Raw genomic sequence first — 21,918 nt, forward strand, 5'->3', positions numbered from 1 at the left:
ATAATTTATCTTTTTTCATAGATGCACCATATGATGTTGTATAGTGCTTAGAGTGCAGTACAGAAAGTTAGCAGGGAAAAACAAGCATTTTTGTCTTGAAGAACAAACTGAAATTAAATTATTCTGTCATTAGGGCAAATACCCAAAGGTAACTACAGTTGTTTTGTGTCAGAGGTCTTTGGTCTTCAGTAAATAAGATTAAATGCCCCTGTGGTAACACAGATTTCTTGGCAGATCAGCGATATCACTTTGGAAATTCGATATACACATATATCTTACCTAAGAGGGGTGTGAATTTGGAGCTGGAAGAACTAAATCACCAACAGTGTCTACCAAAAAGGAGCTACTCCAGAAGAGATGTTATGGAATAGTTAAGGTTTAATTTACAGTATTTGCATTCCAGACAACTTCACTGGGTAGTGAAGTTCTTAGTCCTTGATCTTGTAGATATTTTAGCTCTTAATTAGTGTGACCTAAGGAAAAAAAGCCTTTGCCTACAGAAAAACATTTTTTAAGCAAGGATATTTAAAAGCACATACAGAGCCTTGGGTGTCTAAAGGGTTGGTATCCCTCCAGCCACATTTCAGGGCCATGTTTGGTACTCCATGCTCACTGGGAATGTGGCAGAGATGGCTTTGGATGCCTTTGGTGGGAAAAGGACCTGAAAAGGAGTCTCCAGCATGTGGGGTGTGCTGTGTGGGCTGGGGTGTGAGGGGACTCTCTCCACTCTCTCCATGGGGACCTCCAGGGAGCAGGGCTTGAGCCATCTCCCCAGGGAGCACTGGTGATTTCCTCACAGTGGGAATCCCAACAGCAGGATTATTCAGTGGATTTTTTTCTTCCTGATGTTTACCCCTCTGATGACAACCATTACTCTCCAGATCTTCCTCCCCCATTTGTTGGACTGAACAAGCTCGGGGCTCTTCGTGTCTCCTGTCAACCCACAGGTTCTCCATCTTGCTGGTCATCTGAACAGCAACTAAAATATAAGCCCATATATCTGAGGGAGTAAATGTCTCTTTTCATTTTGAAACAGGGAGATGCAATGTTTAACCATGCAGGAGTAAGCTGAAGGGCGGCGTTTCAAAGGTGCGAGGAAGAAATGTTTTAGGCAGCTTGTATTGTGAACTAGCATGATGTTTTTGCATGGGAAGAAAGGGAAAAAAATCCTTTAAAACCATGTAGGAACATCACCAGAGACACTATTTTAACTGTTAGTTAATGGTAAACCAAAATATTTCCTACCCATGAAAGTACAAATCATGTATTGAATCAGATTCCAAAGATGATGTAGTATGACAAGAAATGCCAAAAGTGATATGCAGAATGCTAACTCCTGTGAGAAAATAAGAAGAGTGCTTCACCAATGTTGTCATGACATGAACTAGTCATTATCACCACGTTCAGTGAAAAAGCTCTGTTTCCACAGCACTTTTCCATGATATCCTTTAATTGGAGGGAGTAAAAACAGTGGTGTGAGGAACATTAGCTGAGGTTTTAAAAAAATAAACAAATATGGCATTTCAGAATGGGTTGTGTAAAAATCACATGCAGGAAAAAAACCAAAGTTGAACTTCACATACTTAAAAATGATCACTGCCACATGACAGAGGCCATTTTGCTCATCACATAGCCACGTTTCAGCTCAGATCTGCAAATCTGACCACGGCATCATCCTTCCTAGCTTGGTCACTCTGTTTTTTCTGTTCTTCAGCACACTCCTCACCTTTCTGCTTCCCGAGCTTTCCTATTCCTTCCTCTGTCTCCAGCCCAGGGGCAACCCCATCCTCAGCTGTGTCCCTGCTCCTTCCTCCCCCCATCCCCAGAACCACACGCTACTGTTCTAAACATCCTCCTCCCAAAATGTCAGTGTCACTCGTGATCTGGGAAAATATCGAAACTCAGCACTCCCAAATTCACACGGCAACAGGAATTGACATCTTTCCCACATGCCTGTTTTTATTCCCAATACTCGATGATGAAGAGAGCTGGGTACCAGGTTGCTGCTTTGGTGTGACTGAAAACCACTGCCACTGTTTTTTCAGACAGTTGGCCACATCAAACCTTAATTTTGCTCCTTTGCTTGGTGCTGGTAAATTAGGACACAGGGAAGCAGACCACAGTCAGGCAAGCTCCCAGGGAATTTACCCAGTAAGGTTTTTACCTCCCTATGGTGAGGTTTGGCTGCCCAGTCATTAGTGGAACCAATACAAAAAACCAGCAGCAATTAATTTCACTGTGAATTTACCTGCTTTTGCCAGCTCATTTGGAATATACTTAAGAAGACAAGGTCATAGCAGATTTGGTAATTTTAAAATACTCTTTTTTTTTATTCCACTGACATATTCTCAAATCAAACCCTGACTTGAAATTTGGGGGTCAAATGTTGCTTTTGTTAAGACTGAAGTCATCGAGAATCCTTCCACCACCAAATTGAAGTGTAACTGATTAAAGCCTCCAGCTTTTATCATATCTGTATGAACCCCTTCTCCTAACTTTTTGCCTGCCATGTGATGGTTTATCATGGTGCGGCTGCTTATGTATGTTAAATGGTTGACTCCCAACTTTAAAGGAAACAGTATGAAATACTACCCACTTGGGCTTTTTCACACACACACACATATTCTCTCGTTGCACACATACAGGTAATTGCTTTTTTTAAAACATATGGCTTAAGCCTATAAATCAGGATGTTTTAAGTTAGAGTGCTGCTCATGGGCTGGTAGCCAGGCACTAGAGCAGGAGCTGGTGTAGTGTGCAAATCCTTCACACACAGCTCCCTCAGCTCTGTTCCTTGGATCTTTGACCCATGTGGAGTTTGTACACTATGCAGAAGAAGGAATATTCAAATTCAGGTTATACCAACTCTAATATTGTAATTTTAAGGCAAAGCCCCTCCCGTACCCACACATCAGTCTCTGTTATCCCATCATGCTGCTGGTAGTCTAACCCAGAACCGGAATATATTATCTTCATGCTCTCCTTTAATCAAGTCCCAAGAATCCTTGGAGGAAACTCTCTGCAACAGATCTGAACCCAGGAAATCACACTGCTTACTGAGAGGCAATCAAACACACAAGAAGGCTCCAGGTATTTGCATAGCTTCGTGTTCACATGGGGAAGCCGTACACTCCAGGTGCAGCCACAGAGCTGCAGAAGGCAAAGCCAAGCCATAGCTCCTCAATCAGCGGTGGTGGGATGACATGTGATGTACACAGGCTTTCAACAGGTGATGAGAATAATGTCATGCACAGGATTTGTCTGCTACTAATGCATGCAAATATCTGATGCGCAGAGACATTGCCAGCCTCTCCAACAGCTCCTGAGCGTGTGCGTGAGCAACTTGGATAACAGCTCACACAAGCGAGGTGCACTGGCCGTTAAGCACAAGCAACCATCGGCATGCTACTCTGAAGCTGAAAATTCAGCCTGTCACATATTGAAACCATCTGTAAATCCAGTGGATTTGTTGAAATGACAACTTATGCCGTTTCCATATTTCTGAAATTATTCATATTCTTTAGCATGCAGAGGAAAATTAAGTCACATTTTCCTTAACAATTGCCGTTCCCGCCTTGCTGCGTGTCACAGCCCTCTGGAGTGACTTCAGTAGCACTGACCTTGGATGTCGCTGCAGTGGTATTACTTTCCTTACCACTCCCCGGTGCACTCTCCTCGATTGCTGCCGCTGCCGGGGCTTCTGCCTTCTTTGCACTTGTTTCCAGAGAAACAGGAGGCCCTACTTTCCCCAACCCACTCACCGGGGTTGAGCTCGGACTGCTTGATTGCCGAGACTGAGCCTTATACCAGCTAGGGTAAAACAAGGGATCGATGGTTTCTGCTGTGGCCGGCACTTGAGTGTCAGACTCTGGGGTCTGTTGAGAACCACTTGGTGTCACAACATCATCCTTAATCAGGACAGATAAAGAGAAGAACAAGCAGAGTGCACCACGTTACCTTCCCGCCATAGCCACATTGCTCTGCATGCCATGTTTCTTATAGCTCACTGCAAGGAATAGATTTGTCCTAATATATGGTCTGAAAGAATTACAATCAAAACGCAAAGCCAAAGCAACTATCATTCGAATAGCACAGACATGGGGAAGAAAATAAGTTACTCAAAAAATAGAATAGGAGAGATACTCAAAAATATACTCAAATACGTATACTTTAATACTCAAAAAATAGAATAGAATTATCTGGGAAGGGGATGCTGACTGAGATGGGAGTGAGCAAGCGGTTCCTTAATTCAGATAAACACCCAATTCAATCCTAAAAATATAAGAAATTCTGCATAAGAGCCTCATGAACCGGTACCAGCCATGAACAACAGGTGTAGGCACCTTCGAATGGCTTGTTGCATTTTGGGTTAAGAACAACAGGTTTGCTAATGAGTCTGTTGATATGAGCAGTCAGAATAAGGGGAATACAAAGACATTGGAGAGAAACATTTTCCCACCAGCCTTGCTGTCAATGCTATAAGCACAGTTGCTCTGCCAGGAAGAGGAGGAGCTGGCTGAACTGCGCCTCTCTACCTGCATCAAGCTCTCGGGGCTCACCCACACAGCACCTGCTATCACCACAGCATTTCTGCTCTGCCTTTCTTACACCAGAAGGCAAAAGCTGAAATACAGGGATCCCACACACCGCAACACCCACATGCCATGTCTGACTCCATGTCTGACCATCTCCTAATGGCATTTTACAATTGCTACGGCAGCATGCCGTACCTTTCCCATTTTAGCCTTAGAAGTGAGGGACTTCATGTTAGTGGGCAGAATTGCTTATATCTAGTTCTTGTTTGCATAAAAACCTACATCAGTTAGGCGACATAAGTTTAGTTAAGTCAGTGCAAATCCTCAAAAGACAAACTTTGGTTAAATTAATAAAGCCTGATTTAAGAGCATCTTCACACAACTGGTGCAAACTCACGTATCTTTCTAAATCAAAGCAAGAATGAACCTATAGTGTTTATTTTCCTTTTTTTTATGTTGGGAGCTTGCTACAATCAGATTCACGTGCTCTCTTGTTTTCACACTGGCCTCCTCCAATATCTTCACAGCAGCCTTTACCCGCTCAGCAACTTCACTGGGTAAATTGCATAAGAGGAGAATTTGCTAAATTAATTGAATGTAAGGCCAGCTAAAGTAGCACATAAAGTATATTTTTTTTATGTAGGTCTTTTAGAATATGCGGCAATTATGGTCTCATTCTAATCACATTCCTTAAGAAAAAGTGCTGGCCTAAATTATTCACAACCTGAATCTTTTTGCCGCTAGGTTGCAAGAGGCAGTTTCCTCTCCCGTTTGGTGTATGACATCCCTGTTTCCACCTAGACGATATCCCTAGGATGACCAGGGCAGAAGGCAGCAAACAGCATTCACAGAAAATAGATTAGAAGTATGATCTAAAAATTGGTGGTGGAAAGCTCACTAAATCCAGAGGGAACGACAAATTCTCTTAGTATAAATATTTTAACAACCATTTCATTTATAATAGTTAGTCTGAGTTAAATCACAGCAAGCAGAACATCCATTGTAATGCGTTTAACTCCCAAACAGAATCTCTTATTTATGTCTTATGTATCCCATATATATCTCAATTTATCTAGCAGCGTAATTTTTTGCCTATCAAGCAATATATATGCAGGTCGAGAGCACAGTGTACAGTTGCGTGTATGTGTACAAGGGCAATAAACAATTTTGCTCTCCAGAGCATGGACTCCCTTAGCCACGCTCCTGACGTACAGTGCCTACAGGCCACAGGGGAGTGTTTTCTTGCTCTGCTGGGGTGCAGTCAGAATAGCTGGCAGGGCAGCGGGGCACCGGGGGCACTCACCTGACCAGCCGGCGCAGCAGGCAGTGGCACTGGAGCGGGTTCAGCTGGGGGCTCTCCCGCTGCGCTCTGTGGTTCAGGGTCCTGCTGAGGTGGCTGTGATGCTCTCTCAGTCCCTTCCTCCTCCACCTCTTCCTCCTCCTCCTCTCCTGATGACTCTGTGTGGACTTCGTCCAAATCTTCACCATCCACTGTCTCCTCCTCTTCTTCTTCTCCCTCCTCCTCTGATAGGACATGCGTAAAAGGACAGGGCTGAGCACCACGTGAAGATGGCTACAGTCTTTATGTATTTAAAAAGCCATTTACAGTTGCATGGCAAAGCTACTGATAATCTGCTGCCTGGCAGTGGACACAGGCTGGGGAGAGGGCATTGGTGAGGAGCCTGCTCCCACCGGCCTGGACTGGGCACTGCCATGGAGCTGCCAGCAGGCGCTTCGCAGCACGGAGGACACAGAACACACATGCTTGTTAAAATCTGAAACTGGCCCTTTCCATGGGAAGGAGGACAGAAAGTCCTGCCAATGCAGTCATCCTCATGAGTGACGTGCAGCACGGCCCTGCACTTTTAGGGGAGACAACACCTGGTCTGGCACAATCTGCCAGGAAAACAGTCCCTCTTGCAATTTTAGGTATATGTTTTTTTTAAACACCATTGAAGCCATCATAATAAATCTTTACCAGGTCAGTGCTTTGCAATACACGACTTGAGGTTTGGGATACCAACCTCCCTAAAACCAGACTGTCAAACTTGGTCAAACCGTTGCTTTTGCGTCATCTGACACAACCTGTTGTCAGCACTTGTGGCTTGGCTCGTTTCCAGAGGGAGCCCTCCAACAATGCATTTTCCTTTGCATAATCACAGTATTCATCCTCACAAATGTCAGATGTTGTTCAGAGCCATCCTAGCACTTCAGAGAAATAAACTTAGATGGATGCATTAACCCAAGCTCCAAACTGGCTGCACATTTTGCACAGGTTATGGTTCTGCCTGAGTATGTAGAAGGAATGTAGATCTGCAAAGTAAGTAATGCCCTCGTAACAGAGAAATGTTTCTGCAGGCAAATACACTCCTATAAGCAGAGTGCTGAATCTCTGGTTCCACATCCCCTGGGTGCAGAGAACACCTCACTGACTGTAGTAGCAGTTTCAAATGTAGGACTGAGCTCCTGATTGCCAAAGCCCTTGCTAATGCCTTGTCCCCAAGAGGTGGGTGTCACATTCCCCATCAGATGGTGGGGGGTGTGCCCAGAGCAGGAGGTCACAGTCTTGGCAGATGTGCATGTGTGGCAGGGATGTGGCAGCTGGGGCTGATCACAGGGACGAACTGGGCATGAGGCTGTGACTAGGGATTGTCCCTCCCAGGACAAATCCCTGAAAGTTCACGGCCCTGCAAGATGGCACCTGCTCCTCTGCTGCTGACTGGTGCCAGAGCTGGTGTCCTGCTACATGAACCCCTGGGCCAAGTACAAGTACAGCTAGTCCACGGATCCCAACCTACAGACCAAGATCTGCACAGCAGGCATGCAGGGTCCCTCGCAGGGAGCAGCCACGCACTCTGAAGTTAGTATAAGTCGTGGCAGGGGAGTAAGCGATGAGTGGCATCTGCATGAGACTTAACTGGGCTGAGAAAGGTAAATGTAAATGTACCAGCAGAATCCAGTGCTAGCAAGAAAATTGGAGATATCCAGGTGACTATTACTGCTGCCTTTTAATAGGAGACATCTGCTTATTTGAAACATTTATCTCCATTAACTTCTTGTGGCTTACTCTGCAAGGTAAAGCATAGGTGAGCCTAGGTTTCAGGCTACTTTGGTAAATGTAGAATTACAACTTTGCATTATAATATAGACATATTAAGCATGTTTAGTCATGATGTCATGACAACTGACATGACACAAGAGGTTAAATGCATGAAAGATGATGACAATTTTTGCTTCCCTCTATAACTCTGTGATCTTGAATTTTGATTATATTTTTTATTATAATAAAAAAGAGTTTTAAAAAAGTATCTTTCATAAGTACATTGTTTAGTAATAAACATTCTATTTCTTTAATGACTTTCTAGAGCAGACAGGCCATACAATAAAGACATCTTTTAGGGAAAAAAAGGACTTTACAGAATGAGATAAAAGCTTAATTTTGTGGTCCCTTCACATGAGGAGTCAGTAAAGATCATGGGCTTAGGAAAGTGTTGAGGCCACATAAAAGCTAAGATTAATGGTTTCAACAGGTTATGTGATTTTTTTGACTGTGATGGATTTTTGCTTTTGCTTATAATTGATACAAAATGGTCGAGTTACACTTTGGGATGGAGAGAAATATCTGATTCAAGTTCTGAGTATTTTCCTACTCAGTATCATCATGTAAATCACACACAGCTGCAATTTAAGAAAGTAACTTAGGTAAAATAAATGATATACCTCTGTCAAAATCAATTTCTCGTATTATCTTTTCTTCTCTACTGAGGTTCACTGTGAATTGGTTCATATTTTCATACCCATCCTCTATTTTTTCCATTTGAAAACCTTTAGATGCTTCAGTAATTCTAAAACAGAGAGATTGGTTATTGGCATTTGGATTTGCAGATAAATCTGTAATTTGTAATTCATTATAAAGATCAAGAGTCTCAAGTTTAAATACTTACTTTTGTAGCAATGTTTTGGCATTCTGTGAAAACAAAAAGGAAATAACTGACTTCTTAACTGGTTCCATTTTTTCAGAGACTTTATGCATTGAGATCTAATTCTTACACTGGCTGCTTCTAAACACACTATGGATCTCATAAATGACAGCCATGAGATCTATGAATGAGATCAAATTTGGATGGTAATTAGTATACAGCTGAGTAAACCTTTCAGTTAATTGAAGACTTTTAAATTAAAATCTGAATATGATGGGAAATACGTACAATTTCTACAAAAATTAAATGGAAATATTTTTGCTCTTTTGTTTTGTGTATTTGTGGTGAAAAGCAATTGTTCTGTTACCACCTTTAGTCACAGTAACTATAAGTCTGACTATCCATAAGGGCATACTTCTGGAGCCACAAAATTTTATTTGTCTGGAACGAATACTGTACTTTTCAAAGGCAATTCTTTGATGAAAATAAGGTGTTGGTTTTTGTGGTTTTATTTTAAAAAAACACCCTTCCAGCCTTTAATATAGAGAAATTGTAAACTCGCAGGAGAGAAATTCTACACCAATGAATTCAGTGAACAGGCTGCTAATGGTTTCCTAATCAGCTCTCCTAAGTTTATAGTAAGAAAATGGAAGAAAAATAAGATGAAGTAAAGGCATAAAAATGTGACTTAGAACATAAATATTTAATTCTTGGAAAGTTAATCACTCTGTCAATAGGCAAATGAAACCTATAACTCACAGAAGTTCCTATACACATATATTATAGTGGTGGGACAATAAAGATATGTTGGAAAATGTTAAAATTCCTGTTTCTTCTTTGGGGACCAGAAATTCATACACAGGATAGTATATTTTGGTGCAAATAACAAATACTTACGTTCTTGGTTTGGATACTATTCACAAGAAGACTAGTCATTTTTCTGTGCTGATGAAAGTGTTTAAAAAATGAATTTGTATAAATGTTCACTCAAAGATGACCAAACTCTGAATGTGCCTAAAATTAAGAAATGCTTAAATAGTATTTCGATAAACCCATCATTCTTTTTCTATCTCTATTTATAGACTTTATACCTGCAAAAACACGGCCATTTCTGGTTCTTCCATGAACTGGATTCCTGATTCAACAAGCTTTGACACAGCTTCCAAATGATCCGCATACTTCTTCATCAGGGAGCGGACGTGTTCCAGTTTCTCCTCTTGGGTTCTAGTGATTATTTGTGTCATCTCATTTTTTCTTTCTTCCAGTACAGAATAGAGATAATCAAATTTTTCACACAGCTGCTCTTTCTGTCGTCTGCAGCATTCCTGTGAATCATTTGGTTTATGTTTAACATGTTATGTTCTTAAAAGAGTTGCTATTTTTACAGTTACTTGGAAGCATTTTCATCAAAGAAATTCCTCTTTCTGAACAGTGCAAAGGATTCTGAATGACCCCAGAGACTTTTAAAATTTTCAAAGTCCAAGCTATTGGAACAAAAGTTTTAAAACTGTTCTCAAACTCTGAGTTTCAAGCCACTGAAAGCCCCTAAACAGGTTATTGTATAACTTGTCAGTCTGCTAAAAAATTGTGAAAGGTATTTATGACGTCTGTAGTGAGACGTCAAAGTCTGCAGAAAAAGTAAAGAACCCCACCATATTAGCAGCTGCGTTCATTTGCATGAACAGAATGGTTTTTAAAGGAGCGAATCAGCTCTGGAGAATTTTCATTTTCTACCAGAGAACCTGGAACTATCCTGGCTGGGCATGATTTTCACATACGCCCTCTTAGACTTTATTTTGACAATAGGTGTCCATTATGTTCCATTTACAGTGCACTGAATGAGGTAGAGGTACCACAAAGAAAATGGTGTGTGACAAAAACACAAAGACAAGAATGAGGAATCCGATTCCAACCCTACCTTCAGGCACTGTTTTTCACATCATTTTTTGAGACACTTTTGTTGTCCTTCCAACCAGACAACATAGCATATTTCACTGAGTAAGGAGGGTGGGTTTGATGACTGCTTCATTGAGCGCTCTCTAACAAGAACACACTGCCCTTGCAAGGGAGGATTTATGGGGAGGAAATTGGAGACAGGTTATCTATAATGTCTGTGGTCTACCAAACAGAAGTACTTGAGTCATCTGTGTGCCCCAGGGCTTAACCTTATTGTGGTTATATCTGGTTGGGGATGGTGGTGGTTATTTAAATCTCTTTGCTAGGAACTGAGGCTGAATCAATTCCTCATCTTTGTCCCTTGAGGCATAATACTGAGATCCTGGCAGCACAGGGTTATTAACAGTCCCACAGTACTTTTGGAAGTGATAAGACTGATTATTCATAGCACTTGGCTAGAGAGAATCCCACTTTTTTCTTGACTTTCAGCCAGAGCTCTTTCCTATGAGTGGTGACAGTCTGCTCTGTATTGTTCAAAGGAGAAAGCCTTTCAAAGATGGACGTGTGGCCAAAAATCACTGTCTACATTGAGGGGAAGGGAGTGAATACAGATCTTGTTGCACTGACCCAGGTATCCACCTCTGCTTCCCAATAAGGAAGACTAGGCTAAACAGGCACTTCTAATTTAAAACTCCTTGCATGGGGGCAGGCTTGGCCTGCCCTTCTGGAGGTCCTTGCCACTTCCCAGAAATTCCTGATTAGTGAGTTCTAAGATGGGGATAAGGAAGCTTTTGAACCAAGTGAGTCATGGTTCCTGGGTGTCATTCTATTGTTCAGGCCTTAAATAATCTTCCTCTTGTCTTTCCCTCCTCTCTTAACTTCCTCCCAGTGTTTCCTTCATTTCTGCTTGCTCCAGACTCCTCTTCGGTTAGTCTACAATGACCTCCTCTGAAACGTCATTCAGATCACTTGTAAAGCAACCTTAATTTCAAGACAGGTGTGTGCTGCCTTTGCCATTTGGCACAGGACAAGTGTTAGGGGAAGAAGAGCAAGAGAGTGATAGCAGGGTGCCCCGAGAGAGCCTTCCCTATCTCTAAGCTCTAATATATAATATTTCCTGCCAGCAGATATGACAGAGTTGTGAACCTCAAGAGTGAGAGTGCAGAATGGTTTCCGAACTGCAAATGCTGAAATATTTCTGAAATATTCTCTTTCTGTATACAATGTTCTCTGCCTGATGGAATTACCCTGATCAGATTCTGAGTAATGAAGAAGGTTAACAAATACATGACTTTCCAATCTGAAAAGTTCTCAGCCTTTTTGCTCTTTAAAGCACAGTTACAGCAAAAAGAAAGGAGTCCTTGCTGCTGAGCATGAGTCGCACTGCTTGTTCTGAAGTATCTGTATTGACTGGACTACGCTATTAGCATTTGAAAGAAACACTGTAATTTTTACTTCATTGTTTGACTCATATTGTTTACAGGGCTAAACAGTACTTAATTATTTATTATTGTTTTCCAGTATTTAGCGTTTTATATTCCCTTTTTTTTATTTTCAGTATAATATGTGAATTTGGTCTACCTTTCAATCAGTTAAAAACTATACAAGTATTAATCAATTTTTTTGTTTGTTTTTCTGGCTTTTAGGGTTGGATAGGAGCAATAGCTAAATATAGAACTGTAGGCTATTGCTTACTCCAGCTAAAAGGAAAATGATCATGTATTTTCTGCTAAAGCCGATATTTATTGTTCCCTGCAAAGTGTTACGCACAGAGAGGAGACAATCCTTGGATTATAAGTGTTACTTCCATGTGTGCACATTTCTCAGCTCTAGCTATAGCTTTTCATCTTCAAGGACAAACTGATGTCAATTCAGACAAAGCTCTTATGTGGTGGGAAATGTGATTTGCTTGAAATGTAACACGGAAGTGCCAAGGTAAGCTCTAAGATCTATTTTCTGCAATCTTTGACTTTAAAGGTGAAAAGGCTGTTAAAACATCTGAAGGTAAAATGGCTGCACTTTCTTTGGGCTTTGAGTTTAAAGGTTAGACTTTAAACTGAGTGGATGACTCTGAGGAAGCTAGTTTCAGAAACTGTTGTATTTATTAAGGTATTTTTAGCACAGTGTTTTCTTCATACTTCAGACTAGATGTTTGAAGTTTTGTTTCTAGTTCAGCCAGTTCAACTTAAATGAGTATAAGCTTTTGCTTTTGTATCATTCAAATTTCTGCAGTTAACCTACTTGAAAGGCTTGTTTCTGTCTGCAAAGTCCTGATAGCAGTTAATTTCATCCTTGCGACATGAAGGCTTCCTGACTACAAAGTTCTGACTGCTGCTAACATGCTCTCTCATTTACTTGGGCTAATGGTTTGATGTTCTTTGAACCAAATTTGGACATTTTTCTGTTCTTCCTTGCTCTGAGGAAATAGGAGCCTTGGGCAATTGTGTACATAGATTGTGGAATCAACTTTTCTTACCAATTAGAATCTATACATCTTGGATTAACTTCTTTTTCTCTGCCATTTCTCTTTTCTGCTTGAGTTCTAAAGGGTCAATATAATTCTAATTGGGCTGAGAGGGATGCAACTCCTTCACTAGATGCTTCATCAAACTCTGATCACAAAATCAATTCATACGAGCTCCTTTCAGCCTATTGCTCTGTGATGCTCAAATTGGTTAGAGCTGATATTTATATTTGCTTTTCTGGTGCAAATCTCTTGGAGGAAATGAAAGCCACTTCTGCCATTGAATGACACAAAACTAATTCCAGCCCAGTCAGAGTAAGAGTTTTACCAGAAAATCCAGTAAGAACCCAAACTCTTCCCTCCCATGAGCAACAAAACAAGACTCCTTAAAGGGCAACATAAGTCTATTTAAAAAGTACTTCTGCACAGAAGGTAAAGCAACCAAATACAGAGCTCACTGATATACTTGGGAGCCATGCTGTGGCTACCCTGTGGCTGAGACTAAAGGTCTGTTCACAGGATCTATGCCACTGAGAATGCTGAGCAAGACGTGCTGGTATGGATTATCCTTACTCTTTGTCCTCAACCACATGGCCAATGTCAGAGGCAGGGTGCCGAGCAGGACGTATCCTTTGGTTGAGGAAGTACAGCTGATACTGTACAAAGCCACAGGTAATGGCTTTGCAAAACTATGTGGGAACACATTTGGGCAAAGTGAGGTCTGTTAAAGAATGGTCATTACCAGCAGTTTAAAAGATGTGACTTCACACTGAAAGAACTGCATTTAAAGAGATGGTACCTACCTCAACTGTCTTGCAGGTCTCCTCCAGCTGCGTGACTATCCCTTGCACTCTGTCGTTGCTCCCCACCAGGACTGCAATGCCATCACTCAGCTCGGACTAGGCAGTAAGGGGAGAGCAAGCAGGAGGGTTAGACGCCATCACACTTCAGGGTGGCACATCTAACAGCGGGGAGCGGGAGACAAATGAGCCATAACATCTTCTTTCCACCAGAACCATGGAAAATTGGAGCTTTACCTGCCCACACGTTACCTGCTAGTACTTTGACATTTGTTTCCTCTCCCAAAACACTATGAAAACATTGTCATTTTGAAACTTTTCATGGAGAAGAAACTGTGGTTTGGAAAGGAGGAAGCACTTTGTTCTAGGAGGCTCTTCTAGATGTTTTTGTCTGAAGTGCTATGTTTCAAAAGCCCCAAAATATTCCCTTTGGGTTTGTTGAGAGAAAAGACTGTCTCTTGAGGGGGCTGTTTTTTTTAGTGTCTCCGTCTAGCCATGCCACTGCGCTATTTCTCTGAGGACTGTGGCTCTTGGCCCTGGAGACGAGAATAGGTGGCCAATGGACCTGGAGGGACCCGGGCGCTACAGACCCCCTGGCATGAGGGCAGTGGGGCCGGGGCTGGGGCTGTGGTGAGAGGGGAAGGGAGAAAAGGAGGAGGAGAAGGTAGAGGCTGAGCCACTGGCATGAGGGAAACCGGTGGAAGAAGGAAATGGCCTGAGTGTGGGGATGGAGATGACTATGAGGTATCCTTAGAAGAGGAGAGACACAGAAGCTAGTCCCTAAGGAACTTGGTGAGGGTGCTGGGGAGGGTGAGGGGCCCTTGGCAACGACTGTAGTGACAGAGGCAACCATGTCTGTGGCCTCCACAGCTTTGTAAAGGATTCTTTGAAGCATGCATCCTGCAGCCTCTGGGTTACGCCTCCAGTCTTGGACATGACAGCCCCTTTCCACAGGCACTCTGGGAAGGAAACCATGGCTTGCAAATCTCCATGCAAAGGGAGTGACTGGGGGCATGGATTCAGTCCAAGAAACTTCTCCCCCTTCTCCCTCCTTTTTTGATTGAAAAGGATGATATGTAACTACTTTCCTAAAGTGACTTCTCATTTGTAGTTTCCACACACAAGCATCTGTGTGACAAAGTTGGAGGCTGGGATTGCAAACCTGGCCTGTCTGATTGCTTGCCCCACTGGGGCCCTCCAGAAAAATGAGCTGTTTATCTCAGGAGGATAACCCAGTGAGTCAGGTTTTAAATTAATACTGTATTAAAAATAAACAAGTCTTTTACTGGTGACAGCAAGGGCAGAGGATGTTAGGTACATCCTGTGCAGCCAACTATTGAATATTCCTGCATTCACTTGCAGGAGGAGGTTTTTCACTTAACTTTTCTTAAAAAATGGGATGCTGAAAGGCAAAAGTGGCTGATAGATAACTATTTGGTTTGTAATGGTCTATTCTCCTTCCATTTCATGTGTTGGAATTCCACTTGTTTTTCTGATTTAAAAGCACTGAAAAAAAGAGATTAGGAACCTCAAAACAGAGGTCCTCAGCTTCACATCAAATCACTGTCTAAAATGTTTACTCACTGTACTAACAAAAATTGGGACACTGTAATATCTTTCTGTGTGATCTCTCATAAATTTACTTTCCTGTGTTTCTAAACAGTTCCTACAGATTTGTGTGAGCCTTTCACTCACACACACAGGAATGGCAAAGGCATCCCCAGGCCCCTTTGGAAACTCGCAGGAAGCCCATGGGAATACTTTCCTGTCGATGGTCCTGTCAGTTGCTGGGAGGACTATGAGAAACAAAAAGATATTTACCTTCTGTCGCTGGTAAATGTTTGTGAGAGGAGCAACTTGACAGTCTTTGTGGGCACCAAAAACTTTGCACAAGGAGCAGGTGGGCATTTCACAGTTCAAACAGTAGATATTAATTCTCTCATCTTCGTGCTCTTCGCACATTGGCTGGTCACACTTCCTTTCAGGTCTGCAAAAGAAAACAAGTTTAGCCCATGAGTTTCTGATGACAGCACTTAGGGTATCAGCATGAAATACGGTACATTCATATAGCAGTGCCCAAGGCTGACCTGAATACACAGCGTAGACTTAAACCTGCCACACGGGATGACTAAATAGACAGCGGTACAGCTTAATGTCCTGACACAACAGGATTTGATGACAATATAGCAACATGACTTCATATGAGGATTCCAGCTGGGCGTGTGACTGAACCCTCACTCATATTTAAAAATGTAAATAACCTCACTAAGACTGATCTTAGACTACTTGTGTACTTTAATTAGCATGTTATCTAACATCTGTCTGAAATATGAAACATATGTAATTTCTTTTGGGTTCATCATGCAAAACGTTGGGCACTTGGCCTTAATGAAGCAAAGCTCTTTTGCAGGGGACTAATCTGAAGCAAGAGTTGTAGGTATTGATGGACCTTTATGCCCTTAACTCTCTATCTCTGCTGATGAGCTTTGTGAGGCCCAGGTCAGGACTGTCAATATCAAACAGGACTGGGTCCTTATGGCCTTTACACTAGGCCAGCAACGAAAATATGGTCTCACAAAAATTAATTTTAGCTGGGTGGCACATTCCTAACTTGTACAGTATCGAACTTTTTAACAGTAGGTAACTCGATTGTAACTGTCACCAAGGGCATGGGTTACACAAGAAGCATTCCTCCCCTGTGCTAAGCCAGGAACTGTCACCAGACTATAGCTCAGTCCTGATCTTCTCTTCACCAAAATGATTTAGCCATACGCACACAAGTCAATCCCTACTATTTTAGGAACTGATTTAGTTGTAGCTTCCTTTAAATGAGCCACTTAACTGACGTTCCCAGTGTAAGTGAAATCTCTGGTCCAGTCTGTGTGGGCAGGCTGATGCTTTTCTGAGCCCACGCTTCAGGCTTAGCACCCTGAGCACATCTGTGGCACGCATGTGAGTATGTGAGGATGTGGTACTAGAGGACAGGGACAGTAGATTGATGGAGGGAGTGTGCCTGGGGGTTCAAGCCTCCAAAGTTTGCCACTCCTACTGTAGCAATGTTAAATATTTCCAGCATAAGCCATTATCCCCTTCTGCTACCATCTGGAAGGAGAACAATGACTTACCTGTAGCAAGTGGAGCAATGGCATCATAGAAATATATCTTTTTATCATTAGACAGAAAATATTTTCCCAAACTATAGAATATAATGAAATTACATGGAAACATTCTTTTTAAAGCCATTCTTCAGAGCTCTGTAGCAAGGAGGCAACCAGTCAGTCTATTCAAGTTTAAAAATGTATCGAAAAATAATTATTTTAGATTATATTACAATAGAGTTTTTCAATTTAATTTGGTAGAGTGGACAAGGCATTTACTTTTTAATGACAAAGTACAGGTTTTCTGTTCCGAAGGGAAGGCAATGTGATCAATTAGATGCATTTAAAAAAAGATCAAGCAACAAATAAAATCTCATGCATTCATATTTTTTAATTTCAAGAGGGCATTCGAATTTAAAGGGTTTGTAAGGAAAATCTGTAATCTGCAATACAACACGCTACAGCAGAATAAAACAAGATGGACACTTCTGAAGGAAGCCTGTATTATTTGGGTCAGATTTCTAACGTACATTTACATAAGGCACTCAATGTGTCAAATCCAGCATCATTTCAATGCTAGTCAAAAAAGGTGTGTCTCCACCACAAAAACTGCTTTACATTGTTTGCAAACAATGCTTTACATTGACTGCAAACAGTGCCTAATATATTCATGTTATAGTGCACCAGTGGAAGGGCCCGCATGTGAGGGCAATAACAGACAATGAATTTCAAAGTGATTAATTAAGCCTGAAATAGCTGCTTTTCCTGCAAATATTTACAAGAGCAGAAGCAGAAACTACTAGAATATTGTTTGACACTGGAATGGTGCCACTAGCATTAAAGGCACATTGCACAGGGCAAAAAGGTGACGGTGTCAAGCAAGTTCAGCCAGAAGTAGCCAACCTTCAAAGGGGCCGCAAAGAGCTGGAAGAAACCTGGCAGAACTCCCTGAACTAGTAGGGCCCTGAAAACAGTGACAGAAGACTAGAAGTAAACAGATCTACAATCTCCTTCCTAGGCTGTGCAAAAGGAGAGATTTTTAGCACGACATTCCCTGGCTTCAGAGGGGATCCTCTAGGTCTATGTTGGTGTAGCAAAGGTCAATACACAACCTCTGAGTTTAAAATGGTGGCTGCTCCTGAAACAGGAGATTAAAGAGTAGCCAACAGGAAAATGACAGCATGGCTTTAGTAGAAGAAAAGATTTGTCACAAATGTGCTTGTGACCAAAGAAGCGGCAGGTTGCTGAAATGGCCTAATACCTTTGTGCTCTCATTCCCTGACTCTGCTCTTTGAGATGCTAAGCCTGTGTTTGTTACAGGCTTATTCTTTTCCGTTAAAATTGGGTTTGGACCTTAATGTGTGGAGTGTTGTGCATGTTTTATGGAAAGGAAGATTCTCAGCACTGGTAAGGCCACAGCCTGGAGTACTGGGTCCAGTTCTGGGCTCCCCAGTACACGGGAGACATGGACATACTGGAGAAAGCCCAGCAAAGGGCCCTCATGATGATTAAAGGTCTAGAGCACGTCTCCTGTGAGGAAAGGCTGAGAGACCTGGGACTTTCAGCCTGAAGCCTTGATAAGAGAAGGTTGAGAGGGATCTTAACAATGACCTTGATCTTATCAATACCTTCAGCTATCTAAATACCTTAACAGAGGGTGTAACGAGGATGGAGCCAAGGTCTTTTCAGTGGCACCCAGTGACAAGATCAGAGGCAATGGGCATAAACTGAAACACAGGAGGTTCCCTCTGAACATCAGGAAACACTTTTTCACTGTGAGCATGACCGAGTACTGGCACAGGTTGCCCAGGGAGGTTGTCGAGTCTCTATCCTTGGAGATACTCAAAAGCCATCTGGACATGGTCCTGGGCAACTGGCTCTGGGTGGCCCTGCTTGAGCAGGAGGGTTGGACTAGATGACCTCCAGAGGCCCCATCCAGTCTCAGCCATTCTGTGATTCTGTGATTTGGTGAGAAAATGCAAAGTTGCTGGGCATATAAAGGAGCACACTTTAATTAAGGACATGGTAAGACCTTAGGAAAACTGCTGTTTAGTTAGAAGGCATGTTTTCCTTAGGATGTTTACAAATCCAGAAAGGTCTCTACTGAAATCCTGAATCCAACTTTGATGGTGTTTTTACTGAGGACCCTAAGATAGCTGTAGCCCTTCCTGTACAATAACATCACCTAGTGCCTGCACCTGGTCAGGGGATGGAGAGAATCTGCATGACTGCATGAGGCTCCGTCAGGTCATTAGTAAAGATATTAAACTGTATTGGCCCCAGTATCAATCTTGGACATACTCCACTAATGACTGGCCTCCACCTGACTTCATGGTGCTCACCATGACCCTTTGAGTCTGGCAGTTCAGCCAGTTTTCAGTCAACTTCACTGTCCACTCTAGACCTTATTTCATCAGTTTGTCAACAAAGATGTTACAGGAGACAGTGTTGAAAGTCTAGGTAAACAACATCCACTGCTCTCCTCTCATTCACTGAGTTAGTCATCTCACTATAAAAGGCTATCAAGTTGGTCAGGCTGATTTCCCCTTCATAAATCCATGCTGACTATTTCTAATCACCTTCTTGTCTTTTATATGTTTGAAAATAGTTTCCAGGAGGGTTTGCTCAAACAACTTTCCAGGGACCAGTGTGAGGATGAACAGCCTATAGTTCCCTGGATTCTGCTCCTTGCCCTTCTTGAAGACTGGAGTAACATTTGCTTTCTTCCAGTCCAGTCCTCAGGAACCTACCCCGATCACCACGGCCTTTCAAAGATTATTGAGAGTGGCCTTCCAATGACAACAGCCAGCTTCCTCACCACTCATGGGTGCCTCCTATCAGGATGTCAATTTTTTTTTAAATATTCCCTAACCTAATCCCCCTCCACTGAGGCTAAGTCTTCCTTCGTCTAGACTTTCCCACTGGTCTTGGGGGCCTGGGACTCTTGAAGACTGATCTTACCAGTAAAGACCAAAGTGAAGAAGGCATTGAGTACCTTGGCCTTTTCTATGTCCTTTGTCACAGATGCGCCTGCTCCTTTTAGCGGTGGACCCACACTTTCCCCAATCTTCCTTTTGCTGCTGATGTACCTGTAGAAGCTCTTCATTTTACCTTTCATGTCCCTTGCCAGATTCAGTTCCAGGTGGGCTTTGGCTTTCCTAACTCTATCTGTACATGCTTAGGCAGTTTCTCGAAGTATTCCTGAGTCATCTGTCCACCTTCTTTTTGCTTCTTTTTTAATGTTTTATTTCTATCAGGAGCTCCCTGTTAATCAAAGCTGGTATCCTGCCACCATTGCTTGAGTTCATGTATATGGGGATAGACAATTCGTGAGCTTGGAGGAGGTGTTCCTTGAAAATCAACAACAATGATGGACGCTCCCCAAACCAGTGAAAAGCCCATCAATACCCAGGGTAGAAATGAGGCTTGAAAAATGAGAACACCATAAAAGTTCATATGGACATAGGGATTCCTGCAGCTCCATTACACTAGTACTATCGTGAATGCTTGGCCGAAGAAAACCACTGGTGCAGATAAGCTTGGGTCTTTGTCTCGGTGGGGAGTTGGAGAAGATCCAGGTGATCTCTCTCCTCATCTCTCTTGCTGCACAGTCTGCAGGGCTCCTCCTGTGGCTCCCTTGCTTCACGACCTGTGGCCAGGGAGCCCATCTCCCTGGCCCAGCCTATCTGAGGTCCTCAGGCATCCCTGCAGCCCAACCTGGAGAGCCACATCCTCCCTTCGGAGCTCTGGCCGAGGCCTCTGAGGTGTGAGGGATAGCTGCTCCTGGTGGTGCTGGCTACCCCGTCCGGCAGCATGTCACCACTGTTGCAGAGCCCACGTACGCTGCTCTCAGCACAGTGCCTGGTCCCTGCTGCGCACGCTGCTGCGCACGCTGCTCCATCTGTGCTTGGGTCTGCAGGGACAGCCTGTACCTAGGGCTCTCCTTGGTAGGTGCAAGGCAGAAAGAGCACTCGACCCTCCCTGATCAGGATGCAGCTGGTAACAAAGCCCAAAGCACCTTTTGATCAGGAATAGCCAGCTGAGCTCGTTAGAGGCTGCCAGATCTTGTGAGAAGTCATAGCCTCCTGTTGCTATCCTTTCCTGGTGGCAGCAGGCACCCTGATGTTCCTCAGATAGTTCAGGTAATCTGTGGCCTACAGACTTTCAAAGATTGGTTTAATATTTTAGCCAATTCTATTTCCACTGAGTTCAGTCCTTTGCCATCCTTTAAAGCTTTGTAGGAGCCACGTCCTGCTTGAAGAATTCTTTCCTTGTGTTGCTAATAGATTCTAAATTGGGCAACAGGCTACGCTGCCATCAGCTGGAATTTGATAAGCAATTGGATAAAAGACCATATGATGTGATTTTTAGTAACAGGAGGGGCTGCATGTGAGGGCTTGGGCAGACCCTCCCAACACCATAGGTCAGCTCCTGCCCCAGCTTTTATTTAAAAAAAAAAAAAACAATTCCTTAATCCAAATAGAAACTCAAATCTAAAAAAATATTTTTGAAATAATTTTTTTTTTTTTTTGCCTAAGCAGGAGATAAAGCTTGCTCCCTAGCTGAATTCCGCTCACTCTCCTAAGTTCATGTGAAATGCCGCTGGGAGCTGGCACCATTCTGGCACACACAGTTATGGTGAATTATACCTACAGGAGAACTTGAGGGGAAGAGGCTCCTGTCTGGAAATCACAGGTACTGCCAGTTTGAAGGGTTGTCTTGGGAAGAAACAAGGAGGCAAAGGTCACATCTCACCTTTCCTCTTATGTACCTTTGCCAGACCCCAGCGCTCCATTTGGAACAGACTGGTACAAAAGGAAGAAGTGGAGAAGGCTTGATTTCCCTTGAGGTTTTGGTTTCAGTGGGACAGCACTGGGTAAAGCCATGGCAGATCTTGCTCACACTCTCATGGGAGCCTGAGGAATGTTAGGCAGAGGGAGATAAGCAGCTGAGGCCTACAAAGTGCCAAATAGTTTAGATAATGCTGCTATGCATTGCCACTGCTACGTAACCCTGACGATAGCTTTCATTCTAAGGACATATATGAAGGTTAAATAAGCACCTTAACAAACTAAATAAACAAATCTTTCGGACAAATATCTCAGCAAATATATGTTCATATTTGTATTTTTTCTATTCTCCCCTTTTATTCATCATGTGTTTTACTTTCATGGAATTTTTAAAAAGTCTACTAAATCTCTTACA

General features: G+C 42.7%; 1 protein-coding gene across 3 annotated transcripts in view; it reads right to left on the reverse strand.

The window, feature by feature from the left end:
* TRIM55 (tripartite motif containing 55) overlaps positions 1–21,918 on the reverse strand; it is a 38,180-nt gene that overhangs the window by 13,769 nt on the left and 2,493 nt on the right. For 2 of the 3 annotated variants that reach the window (XR_003923102.1, XM_030012424.2), the window contains exons 3-10: positions 15,437–15,602; positions 13,619–13,714; positions 9,547–9,780; positions 8,480–8,502; positions 8,256–8,380; positions 5,839–6,059; positions 3,621–3,908; positions 1,246–1,336 (exon numbers count right to left, since the gene is read on the reverse strand). Coding sequence is in view for 2 of the 3 variants with exons in the window: in XM_030012424.2 (XP_029868284.1) it covers positions 1,246–1,336; positions 3,621–3,908; positions 5,839–6,059; positions 8,256–8,380; positions 8,480–8,502; positions 9,547–9,780; positions 13,619–13,714; positions 15,437–15,602 (1,244 nt within the window). In the remaining variant the exon portion in view is untranslated. The remainder of the gene's footprint in view (positions 1–1,245; positions 1,337–3,620; positions 3,909–5,838; positions 6,060–8,255; positions 8,381–8,479; positions 8,503–9,546; positions 9,781–13,618; positions 13,715–15,436; positions 15,603–21,918) is intronic. The other variant, XM_030012422.2, reaches the window with a different exon arrangement.

Source organism: Aquila chrysaetos, chromosome 4 (assembly GCF_900496995.4).
Source record: "Aquila chrysaetos chrysaetos chromosome 4, bAquChr1.4, whole genome shotgun sequence".
NCBI classification, from domain to species: domain Eukaryota; kingdom Metazoa; phylum Chordata; class Aves; order Accipitriformes; family Accipitridae; genus Aquila; species Aquila chrysaetos.